The following is a 10,704-nucleotide window of genomic DNA, read 5'->3' as shown; positions in this document are numbered from 1 at the left end:
CCTCCGGCCCGCAGGGAGGCGCCCGCCGCCATCGGCCGCTCGGCGCTCGCTCCGCTCTGCCTGGCGGCGCAGCGGCGGGCCGGGCAGGACGCGCAGCGGAGCGCCGATCGCGGCGGCGGCGCGATGAGCCTGGCGGAGGGCCGCGCCCCGCGGCGCACGGCCGGTAACCGGCTCTCGGGGCTGCTGGAGGCCGAGGAGGAGGATGAGTTCTACCAGACCACTTACGGCGGCTTCACCGAGGTGCGGGGGACCCGGGGCAGGACGAACACCGGGGAGTCTCGGAACGAACGGGACCGAAGGCGTCCCGGTGCTCTGAGGGGCGCGGGGGAGGGCGTGTGGGGGTCCCGGGGAGGTGGGGAGCCCCGGGGGGGGTGGCTGTGTGTCCCGGAGGGGGAGTGGATGCGGAGCCCCGGGGAGGTGGGGGGGTCCCCGGGGGGAGATGGTGATCACCGGGGGGGGGGAGATGTCCCCGGGGGGGGGCTGCGGGGCAACAGGAGGGGCCGGGGAGGAGCAGCGGGGACAGGGGGTGTCGGGTCGTTGGAGAAGCCGCCCCCTCCCCGTGGCCGTGGGGCGGGAGGGCAGCGGCGTGGGGAGCCCCGGAGGGTGACACGGTCCCTCTGTCCTCGCAGGAGTCGGGCGATGACGAGTACCGGGGCGACCAGTCGGACAGCGACGACGAGGTGGACTCAGATTTCGACATCGACGAGGGTGAGGAACCCACCAGTGACCAGGACGAGAGCGAGCCCAAGCGCCGCCGCCGCGTCGTCACCAAAGCTTACCGGGTATGGACCGGTCTGGGGGCTGCGGGGTCCCCTTCCCTTCCCAGCACCACGGCAGGGGACGGGCTCCTCGTGAGGAAAAGCTGAGATTTAAACGAGGCTGAAGCCACGGCTGGGGGGGAGTTTTTCTCCCTCCTCACATCCTCTGCCCCATCCCGTAGGAGCCCCTCAAGAGCCTTCGCCCCAAGAAGACGGACGTCCCCACCAGCAGCTCCCAGAAGCCACGAGAGGTGAAATCCATCCCCTTGGAGCTCCAGGATGACGTGGGAGACAGTGAGTGTGCACGGGACAGGACGGGCTGGACACAGGCCCCCTCTGGGACATCTCCTGGTGAGGTGGGCTGGCTGGTGCCTGATGGTGAGCCCCGTCCTTCCACCGCAGGCCGGAAGCACATGCGGCAGTCGACGACAGAACACACGCGCCAAACCTTCCTACGCATCCAGGAGCGGCAGGTCCAGTCCAAGCGTAAGAAGGGCGGCCCCAACTATGACCGGCCTCTGACACAGGAGGAGCTGCTGGAGGAGGCCAAGATCACAGAGGAGATCAACCTCCGCTCTCTGGGTGAGCCAGGCGCCATGCCAAGGGGTGCAGCTCCCCCCGAAACAGCGCAAGATGGGGGGTGAGGGTGTCGGTGAGGCGCTGAGCCTCCCCCATGGGTTTGTCTCTGCTTTCTCAGAGAACTACGAGCGACTGGAAGCCGACAAGAAGAAGCAGGTCCAAAAGAAGCGGAAGTGCGTGGGGCCCGTTATCCGGTACTGGTCTGTCACTATGCCCCTCGTCCCGGAGCCGGGCAAAGAGGAGAATGTGGACGTGGAGGGGTAGGTTGGGGTCACCTCAATGTGGCCCCGGTGGGCTTTTTCGCCCCACACACCCAATCGGGTCACTCTGTCCCTGTCTCCCCACCCCGATCCCTCCCCGGGCTCTGTTCCACTATAGTGAGGGAGAAGCGGGTTTTGGGCAGCCCCTTGGAGCCCCCCAAGCCCCCACGCTCCAGTCCTGGGGGTTGGCTCGAGCAGATTGGGCAGCTCTGCCCACCATGAAAGCTCCCCCCGGGGTTCCCCCCTGCCCCGAGGGTCTCCTGGGCGCTGATTGTGGCTCTTCCAGATTGGACCAAGACCCGCAGCAGGCCGAAGCAGCTCCAGCCCCGGCTCCGGCCTCCACCGGGAAGTGCTCCCGCACCTTCATCTCCTTCAGCGACGACGAAACCTTTGAGCGCTTCTTCCCCAAAGCGAAACCTCCACGGTTGCCGGTGCGGGAGATCTGCCCTGTCACCCACAAACCAGCTGTTTACCGCGACCCCATCACCGACATCCCCTACTCCAACATCCGCGCCTTCAAAATCATCCGGGAGGCTTACAAGAAATACATCACGGCGCATGGGCTGCCCAGCGCCGCTGCCTCCGCTGCCCTGGGGGCCACTGCTCCCCCCGGCCCCGACCCCAACGTCCGTCCCACCCGCCAGAAGATCATCATCAAGCAGAGTGTCCCCACAACCTGAGCGTCGGTGTCCACAGGGGCTTGTGGCTGCTCAGGTCGAGGCCTCTCCTTGCTCCGACTCCTGTGGGTGATGGTTTGTTGCTCTATTTATCTCCTTCCTAACTTTTTTTTTATATAAAAAAGAAATAAATCCAAGTAGTCTGCATAAACCAAAGGTGTGGACTCTTATTTCCATCCAACACGCAGCACCTGCAACACCCAGAGACCCTACAGTAAACACAGGGTGCATATGACCCTTGTTTTCTGAAAGACCCTACAGTAAACAAGCAGTTTGTTCTGAGCACTGCTGCTCCCACTGCACCCCAACGACGGTGACCCCCCACACCCCTCCAGATATGATTTTGGGGGCTGGGGTGGCACTTGGGAACAGAATCACCTGGATGGTCTTGGAGTGAAGGGGCATAAAATGTCCCTGGGGGGGTGACATGGGGGTTCAGGGGTCTCTGAGGGGCTGCAGGGTTCAGCCTCTCCCTGCGGCGATGCACCACCAGCCCCAACTTCCCCTCTCCCCCCTGGCCAGGGCACCCCAAGGGGTAACGGGGAACCACCGGCTCATGAGACCCCCCCCTCCCCCCATTGCCCAGGGGTGCCCCTGCCGTGCCGGGGTGCCGGGGTGGAGCCGGCGTGGGGCTGGCAGGGCTCGATAACGCCTGGGGATATGTGATCTCGCCCCTCCCCGCCGCTGGCTCGCAGAATAAAACGCTGATCTCATGCCCTGCGCGGCCGGAGCCCTTGGCTCAGCACCGGGGCTCGCACCCAGGCAGGCTCTGCCGCCCCGGACAGCGGCCAGGTAGGGCCCTGGGGTGGGGGTCCCAAGGGTGGGGGTTCCAAGGGTGGTGGGGGGCACATCACCCCCAGGGACATGGGCTCAGGGGACCCTGGGTCTGTCAGAAATCCCCGCTCCCAGCAATCCCCCACCCCGTGGTCCCCCGGCTCTTGTCCATAGGTGTCAGGTCCCTTCTGGGCACACCGGGTGCACGTACGCCCCCAGCTGCCCCCCCCCAGCCCTGGGGACCCAGGTGTCTGGGGGCGAATCCTGGCCCAGCTCCTCAGGAAGGACCCAACCCCGGTGTCGGGGAAGTCATGTCCCCAGCGTTTACCCCTGCTGCCCCCCCCCCCGGGAGGTGGGGACCCATGTTGGGGGGCAAAGAGGCACTGGAGGGGAGAACGGTGCGGGGGGGGCACTGGGGCTGCTGAACTGGGACCTGCCCCCAAGCAGTGGGGGAGGCCAGGGGGGACGCTGGGTCCCAGCCCTGGGGAGCACCTGGGAGCCAGGACTCAGTTTCCCCAACACACCACCCCAAGCCTCCCACCCCGGGGTGCCCCACAGCCCCCCCCCAGCCCAGTGGAACCCCAATACCACCCCGTGGCACAAAGTGGCCCTGTGGCCATGGCATGGAGGGGGGGGTCACCATGGCGTAGGGGGGGGTCCCCTGATGACACTGGGCATCTCCCTGACCCGGGGAGCCTCCTACCAGATGCTCATCTCCCCTGTTGTCCCCCCCAGGCCACCCCCCGGCCCCCCGCCATGACGTCCTACCGGCAGGAGCTGGAGAAGTACCGGGACATCGATGAGGACAAGATCCTACGGGAGCTGTCGGCCGAGGAGCTGGAGCAGCTGGACATGGAGCTGCTGGAGATGGACCCCGAGGTGGGTCCTGGGGCTGGGGGGGGGGGGGGTGGCAAGAGGGATGGGTGTCACCCAGCCATCAGGGTCCCCCATGGGTGACATGTTGGGTCCCCAGAACGTGCTGCTGCCAGCGGGGCTACGGCAGCGGGACCAGACACAGAAGAGCCCGACGGGGCCGCTGGACCGGGAGGCCCTTCTGCAGCACCTAGAGAAGCAGGCGCTGGAGGCTGGCGAGCGCGACGACCTGGTGCCCTTCACCGGCGAGAAGAAAGGTGCGGGGACCCGGGGGGGGGGACACACAGCAGGGACCATGGCGGGGAGCAGGGGGGACGGGGCCCCGCAGCAACGGGTATATTTAGCTCGGCAGAACGGTCCTCACCAGCGGCTCAGGTGTCCTGGGCGAGCTGGGTCCCCGCCAGCCCCGGGCACAGCCACCCCCCGGCAATGTCACCCCCCATATGGCCACCCCCTGGCAATGTCACCCCCAGTAATGCCACCCCCAGTACAGCCACCCCTGGCAATGCCACCCCCTGGCAATGCCACCTCCAGCACAGCCACCCCCAGCAATGTCACCCCCCATATGAACATCCCCAGCAATGCCACCCCCTGGCAATGCCCCCGCCCGGCAACATCACCCCCCCAGTACAGTCACACAAACCCTCCTGGACTGTCACCCTCTGGCAATGCCACCCCCAGCAGTGTCACCCCCAGGCACAGCCACCCCAGGGCCAGGTCACTCTCTGGCAGCGGCCACATGCCCGTGCGCCTCTGCCAGCCCCGGCCCCAGGCCACCATGTCCATGTCACCCGGCTGGTGCGAGGCTGTGCAGGGTGTGACCCGTGTCCCCGTGCCCAGGGAAACCCTTTGTGCCCAAGAACCCAACGCGGGAGATCCCACGGGAGGAGCAGATCACGCTGGAGCCAGAGCTGGAGGAGGCGCTGGCCAACGCCACCGAGGCCGAGATGTGCGACATCGCCGGTGGGTCACGCACGGGGCCATGCCTCACACTGCAACCTCGCATCGGGCCGCCACATCGCACTGCAACCTCACACAGGGCAGCCGTGTCACACTGCAGCCTCGCACGGGGCAGCCACGTCACCCCACAACCTTGCACAGAGCTGCCGTGTCGCACCACAGTCTTGCACAAGGCTGCCATGATGCACCACAGTCTTGCACGGGGCAGCCGTGTCACACCACAACCTTGCATGCGGCTGCTGCATCGCACCGCAGCCTCACCCAGGGCTGCACCAGTCTGGCACAGGGCTGCTGTGTCGCACAACAACCTTGCACGAGGCTGCTCTGTCGCACCACAACCTCACACGGGGGTAGCGCGTCCCGCAGCAGCTTCACATGGGGTCAGCACATTGCACCGCAGCACTGCATGGGGGGAGAGCACGTTGCACAAGTGTCGCACAGGCGGAAACGTTGCACGTGGCCAGCGTGTTGCATGCCTACCCCGGCCTCGTGTCACACCCGTGCTCCCTGCTGCCACGTGTGTGCCGGGGCCACCCCCACCCCCCCTGGGTCCCTGCCAGGGCCCAGCTAAAAGCAGCGCCGTGCCCCCATGCTCAGCTTTCACCGCTGGCCCCCGGCCCACCCGCTCCTCGTGGCTTCCCCAGACCCCCCCGGGCAGGGCAGAGGGGGCTGCAGCCACCCCCAGGGGGGACACAAGGAGACCAAGGGGGTCCTGGGGCACCTGCTGACCCCCTCCCGCTCCCACAGCCATCCTGGGCATGTACACACTGATGAGCAACAAGCAGTACTACGACGCGATCTGCAGCGGGACCATCTCCAACACAGAGGGCATCAACAGTGAGTGCCTTGGGGACACGGGGACATGGGACACGGGGACGAGCCCCCCTCGCACAGGGGACATGGGGTCCCTGGAGCTGTCCCGAGGGGATCTGAGGGCCAGAACCCCTCCAGGATTCACTGTGGTGCCAGCACACGTGTGCAAACGCACATGTCCCCATGTGTCTTTGCCCCTGTGTGTGGTCACGTGTGTCCCCACGCACACACGTGTGCTCCAGGTGTGGTGAAGCCCGACACATACAAGCCGGTGCCAGATGAGCCCCCGAATCCCACCAACGTGGAGGAGACGCTGCGGCAGATCCAGGCCAACGATGGGGCTCTGGAGGACGTCAACCTCAACAACATCAAGGTGAGGGACCTGGTAGCACTGTCCCCAAGGTGTCCCCAGGGTGCTAGTCCCAGTCCCGGGGTGCCAATTCCCATCCCGGGGTGTCCCCATAGCGGTGGTCCCTATCTCAGGGTGTCTCCAGGGCACCCCAAGGTGCCAGTCACCATGCTGGGACATCAGTGTGTCCCCCAGAGTGTCCCTGGGTGCTGCTCCCTGCCCAGAATGGTGCCAAGGTGATGGGTCCCACCCTGAGCTGTCCCCATAAGGCTTGGTCACTCTGTCCCAGGGTGCTGCTCACTGTCCTGGGGCGTCCCTTAAGGGTTGATACCTGTTTTGGGGTGTTTGTCCCCATCCTGGAGTGGCTCCAGGGCACCCCAGGGTGCTGGTCCTCATCCAGAGGCATCCGTGTTCCCTTGGTGACATCCCACATCCCTTCAATGCCACTTACATCCCTTGTGTGACACCCAGCACCCTCTCAGGGATGCCCCGTCACCCTTGGAGACATCTGCACCCCCTTGCTGCCACTTACATCCCCTTGGTGACAGGGGATGTCCCCATCCCCTTGGTGGCACCCACATCCCCTTGCTGCAGGACATTCCCATCTCCACGCTGAAGGCCATCTGCGAGGCCATGAAAACCAACACCCACGTCAAGAAGCTCAGCCTGGTAGCCACCCGCAGCAACGACCCCGTGGCCACCGTGAGTCCCAGCCCTGTGTCCCCCCCGTGTCCCCAGATGGAGGGGACACAGTCCCCTGCCCTGGGCTCCATCCTGGACACCATCAAGGCCAGGTGATAGTGGCTTTTCCACCGTCACCTGGGGCATCGGTGGCCCAGGACGTGCCAGAGGGGGGGTGCCAGCCCTGGGTGACACCCCGAGGTGACACCCTGAGGTGACATGCAGGCCGTGGCCGAGATGCTGATGGAGAACAAGACCCTTCAGAGCCTCAACATCGAATCCAACTTCATCACCAGCGCTGGCATGATGAGCATCATCAAGGCCATGTACCACAACACCACCCTGAGTGAGCTCAAGGTGGACAACCAGGTAGGGACAGACACCCGTGTGGAGCCTGGGGAGGGGACAGGGGTGTCCCTAGCTTCCAGTGTGTCTGGTTTCACCCCATCCCCGCAGTGCCAGCGGCTGGGTGACACGGTGGAGATGGAAATGGCCACCATGCTGGAGCAGTGTCCCTCCGTCGTGCGCTTCGGCTACCACTTCACGCAGCAAGGCCCCCGCGCCCGTGCCGCCATCGCCATCACCAACAACAACGAGCTCCGTGAGTGTCCCCCGCATCCCCTCCTGGGGCAGGAATCGGGGTGGGGAGTCCTGGCCCTGACCCCCACCTCTTTCCCCTGCCCCAAGGTCGCAAGCAGAAGAAAACCTAATGACACCCTGGCACAAACGAGCTCCGGCTCCTGCTCCCCGGAGCTGCTGTAAATAAAGAGGACGGAGAGATGCGGCTTTGGGATCCGCTCGGATGCATCCCAGGGCAGGATTTGTGCACGGAGCTGGAATTGGGATCGTAGGGATGGGCTGAGGGAGGGTAACACCGCCGGGGAGGCAGCAGGGACAACCCCCCCATCTTGTGGTGCTTGAGGCCCCCATTAGCCTTCGGTCATTAATCCACAGGGGCCCAGCCAGACGCCTGGATGCTCTCGGGGAGCAGTGGGGCCGGGGTATTTATACCCAGGGGATTGGGTTACAGCACCAGGAGGGGCAGGGGGAGCAGGGCAACCCCCCCAGCAGGCAGCCGGCTGCCCCCATGGCACGGGGCTGGGCACACAGGGCCCGTGGGGGCTGGCACCCACAGCCTGGTGAGGCAGGTGGGGGGGACACAGGGCCTATTTATAGGTCCTACCACCTATTTATAGGCATGAGCCGAGCGATCGGGTAAATCCCAGTGCTCAGGGGTAACATCAGCCCAGGCAGCACTGCCAGAGAGCCCCCCTGGGACAGGATCCAGCCCCAACGGCCCTTGGGTGGGTGGTGGGTGCTGTCCCAGGGACGTGGATCTCAGCTCAGGGCGCAGGTCTGTAAACGACAGTCCTGCAGGTGCCCCCCAACATGGGAGAACCCACAGGCACCCAAACGCTGGCAGAAAAAAGGGAGGGGGAAACTGAGGCAGGGGGAGGGTGGCATAGCCAGGCACTTTCCAAAGCACTGGGACAGCTGCCGGGGTTGGGGACGAGGGGGGGAACCCACCGCCACTACCCCAAAAGGCCACAACCCGCAGGCAGCTGCCAGCATGCGAGAAAACAAGCGTGACTTGGGCCAGGGACAGGAGGGGACAGGGCAGGGAGAGGCCAAAACCCATGTTGAGGTTGGCAGCACTCGCAGGGCTCTGGCCAGGGAAGGGACAGTCCAAAAAAGCACCAGGTTGAGCAGCAAAACGCTGGGACCCCCAATATCACCCCTCCCCGGGGCCTGCCCCAATGGCTCAGACACCTCTGTCCTCTCCAGCGGCCTCTATTAACAGTGGGGCTTGGGACAGCCTGGGGGGACTGTCCCCAGGGGGACAGGTGGGGCAAAGGGGGCCTCAAGCCGGCAGCAACGTGGGTGGCTCGTCCTCGTCGGAGTCAAATTCAGCATTCTCGTCCTTCACCCACTTGCCGGAGCAGTCCTGGATCCAGCCAGCGCTGGGGATGGACAGACAGACGGAAGGAGTGAGAGGCGGCTCGTTATGGGGTTTCCCACACCAATGGGGCCAAGACTCACCTCCGCAGCTGCAGGTATCGCTCCAGGGCCTGGCGCCTCTCGGGGCTGAGGGCTTCAGGACGGCTCAGTGCTGACGATGAGGCTTTTCCTTTGCCACCTCGCTGCGTCTGGACCGGAGCCGCCTTCAGAGTATCTGGGAGGACAGAGAAGGGCTGGTGAGACCCACAGAAATGGGAGAGGCCCAGCTGAGAGCCCGGGCGCCCTGTCCTGCTGGTACCAGTGCAGCCCCAGAGGCACTGGATGGCTCTTACCTGCTTGCCCACCGTGGTGCCCCAGCAGCAGCGCTGCAGGGCTGGCATCCACAGCTTCTCTGTCCTTCTGCAACAGCTCTGGCAGTGTTGGGGTGGCGTTCGGTCCCTTCCGGGTGACACCAGCTTGTGAGCTGCTTCCCTCCGCCCTGCGATGGGAGAAGGAGTCAGGGCTTCGTCCCACAAACGCCCAACATGGCGAGGCCACAGTGTGCCAGTCCCTCCTGAGAAGCCCAGAGCTTTCCCCCGCCCTCCAGCAACGAAACCAAAGGCCTCACCCTGTTCTCCGGCAGCAGCTGCTGTAGGGAGCAGCTTTCAGCAAAGCGCTCCGGGTGATCCTCCTTGTCCGAGCCAACAGAGGGGCCGGGGAGCCCTGGGGAGAGGGGACAGCTCAGGGGGGCCTGGCCGGGGGTCTGGTGGGGTGAGGAAGGGGCACCCACACCAACCTGCACACCGGCCTCCTCTGCCTGCACCTCTTGCTCGTGTTGCCGCTTCTGGGCCGCGTCCTGGAGTGAGCGCTTCCTGCTGTAGAAGCGCTGCAGGCCTGGAAGAGAGTGAAGGGGACCAGGGGATGCACTCACTCGGCACAGCCCACACCCCCACCAGTCCCCCACTTACTGCCCATGTGCTTCTTGCCGGCCCTGTGGACTGTCAGCACGTCCAGTGTGTCAAAGACAGGGCGGTGGGCACACACTGTGCAGGCGTACCTATGCCAAGGGACAGGGAAAGCTGCCATCAGGACCCCACAAGCAGCGGTAAGGGTGGGCTGCCCTTGGGGGTCCCGCTCACCTCCCACTCCTCAGCAGCAGCGCCTCGTCCTCGGGGATGTAGTTAGCCAACAGGTCTGCGACACGTCTTTTCTGGGAGAGACCAAGGGGGCTAAGTGAGCCCCTGTTCCCCCCTCAAGCCTGCTGCTGAACAAGGGGGAGGTCTGCCCTCAGTTTGCCCAATGGGGAACCAGCTCTTGCCCCCAGCCCTACCCCCCCTTAGGCCAGGAAAAGCCAGCACCCTGGGAACCCCCCAGTGAGGAAGCAAGGGGGGTGGGGGAGTTGGGGTGTCAAGGCTGGAGAGGGGGTAGTTAAGGGGACGGGGGTAGGTTGAGGCAGGGGAAGGGGGTATTTTGGGGAGCAGCCTGGGCTAACAGGGGGGGATTTGGGGCGCTGGGAGAGGAACCCTGAGGGGGCCCAGGCTAGGGCAGTGGTGAGGGGGAACTAGGGGGGCAGAGGAGCACTGCGGGCAGGGAGGACGGCGGGCAGGAGGGGTATTTACGGGCAGGGAGGAGCGGGGACGGGCTGGGGGGAACCGGGGGGAGGGCATGCCGAGGCAAGGGGGCGAACCCGGGGGGTATGGAGGGGGGGGAAGTCTGAGGGGCTCGGGAAGGGTCTGGGGGAGCCGGGGGAGAAGTCCGGGACTCACCTGTAGCACCCCCAACTGACTGGGGTCGTCCCCCTCCCGCTTGAAGGACATGGCGGCCGCGGCGGTTACTATGGGAACCGCCCCGCGCTCTTCCGCCCAACTTCCGGGTGGCTTTTCCCGTCGGGCCGCGCGCGGTGGCTTCGACCAATCAGAGAGCGCAAGGGGCGGGGCGGGCGGACCCGCGCAGCGCCCAGGCTGCCGCGGCCCCGCGGCATGACGGGAGTTGTAGTTCCGCGGCGTCACTCCCCGCGTGGGCGCGGGGGGCAGAGGCCCCCC

The 10,704-nt window shown here is 65.6% G+C and overlaps 3 protein-coding genes across 3 annotated transcripts; 2 read left to right on the top strand and 1 right to left on the bottom strand.

The window, feature by feature from the left end:
- The first annotated feature begins 84 nt into the window (after window positions 1-84).
- VPS72 (vacuolar protein sorting 72 homolog) lies at window positions 85-2,419 on the top strand. The gene is made up of 6 exons (XM_082496265.1): window positions 85-240; window positions 630-782; window positions 941-1,052; window positions 1,161-1,340; window positions 1,456-1,597; window positions 1,884-2,419. The coding sequence occupies exons 1-6, from the start codon at window positions 124-126 to the stop codon at window positions 2,275-2,277; spliced, it is 1,098 nt and encodes a 365-aa protein (XP_082352391.1). The 5' UTR covers window positions 85-123; the 3' UTR covers window positions 2,278-2,419.
- Window positions 2,420-2,969: 550 nt separating this feature from the next.
- TMOD4 (tropomodulin 4) lies at window positions 2,970-7,509 on the top strand. The gene is made up of 10 exons (XM_082496266.1): window positions 2,970-3,066; window positions 3,784-3,927; window positions 4,022-4,178; window positions 4,762-4,884; window positions 5,629-5,718; window positions 5,937-6,067; window positions 6,638-6,745; window positions 6,950-7,093; window positions 7,181-7,325; window positions 7,412-7,509. Exons 2-10 carry the CDS (start codon window positions 3,805-3,807, stop codon window positions 7,432-7,434), a joined length of 1,044 nt encoding a protein of 347 aa, XP_082352392.1. The 5' UTR covers window positions 2,970-3,066; window positions 3,784-3,804; the 3' UTR covers window positions 7,435-7,509.
- Window positions 7,510-8,499: 990 nt separating this feature from the next.
- On the bottom strand, window positions 8,500-10,628 carry LOC309682229 (sodium channel modifier 1-like). The gene is made up of 8 exons (XM_082496270.1): window positions 10,429-10,628; window positions 9,802-9,872; window positions 9,631-9,719; window positions 9,459-9,556; window positions 9,291-9,385; window positions 9,016-9,161; window positions 8,765-8,897; window positions 8,500-8,685 (listed from the first exon to the last, which is right to left on the bottom strand). The coding sequence occupies exons 1-8, from the start codon at window positions 10,477-10,479 to the stop codon at window positions 8,586-8,588; spliced, it is 783 nt and encodes a 260-aa protein (XP_082352396.1). The 5' UTR covers window positions 10,480-10,628; the 3' UTR covers window positions 8,500-8,585.
- Between the last annotated feature and the right edge of the window lie 76 nt (window positions 10,629-10,704).

The sequence above is a fragment of the Vanellus vanellus genome (genome assembly GCF_965231255.1).
Source record: "Vanellus vanellus genome assembly, chromosome: 27".
NCBI classification, from domain to species: domain Eukaryota; kingdom Metazoa; phylum Chordata; class Aves; order Charadriiformes; family Charadriidae; genus Vanellus; species Vanellus vanellus.
This window is presented reverse-complemented; position numbering and strand designations above follow the sequence as displayed.

Bases quoted from the DNA above. Each gene is read 5' to 3' on its own strand.
- LOC309682229 (XM_082496270.1), bottom strand. From the start codon at position 10,479: ATGTCCTTCAAGCGGGAGGGGGACGACCCCAGTCAGTTGGGGGTGCTA. The intron at 9,873-10,428 runs GTGAGTCCCGGA...GGTCTCTCCCAG, and splicing joins GTCAGTTGGGGGTGCTACAG to AAAAGACGTGTCGCAGACCT. The intron at 9,162-9,290 runs GTGAGGCCTTTG...CTCCCATCGCAG, and splicing joins AGCTGCTGCCGGAGAACAGG to GGCGGAGGGAAGCAGCTCAC.
- VPS72 (XM_082496265.1), top strand. From the start codon at position 124: ATGAGCCTGGCGGAGGGCCGCGCCCCGCGGCGCACGGCCGGTAACCGG. The intron at 783-940 runs GTATGGACCGGT...CCCATCCCGTAG, and splicing joins TCGTCACCAAAGCTTACCGG to GAGCCCCTCAAGAGCCTTCG. The intron at 1,598-1,883 runs GTAGGTTGGGGT...TGGCTCTTCCAG, and splicing joins GAGAATGTGGACGTGGAGGG to ATTGGACCAAGACCCGCAGC.
- TMOD4 (XM_082496266.1), top strand. From the start codon at position 3,805: ATGACGTCCTACCGGCAGGAGCTGGAGAAGTACCGGGACATCGATGAG. The intron at 3,928-4,021 runs GTGGGTCCTGGG...TTGGGTCCCCAG, and splicing joins TGCTGGAGATGGACCCCGAG to AACGTGCTGCTGCCAGCGGG. The intron at 5,719-5,936 runs GTGAGTGCCTTG...CGTGTGCTCCAG, and splicing joins CAACACAGAGGGCATCAACA to GTGTGGTGAAGCCCGACACA.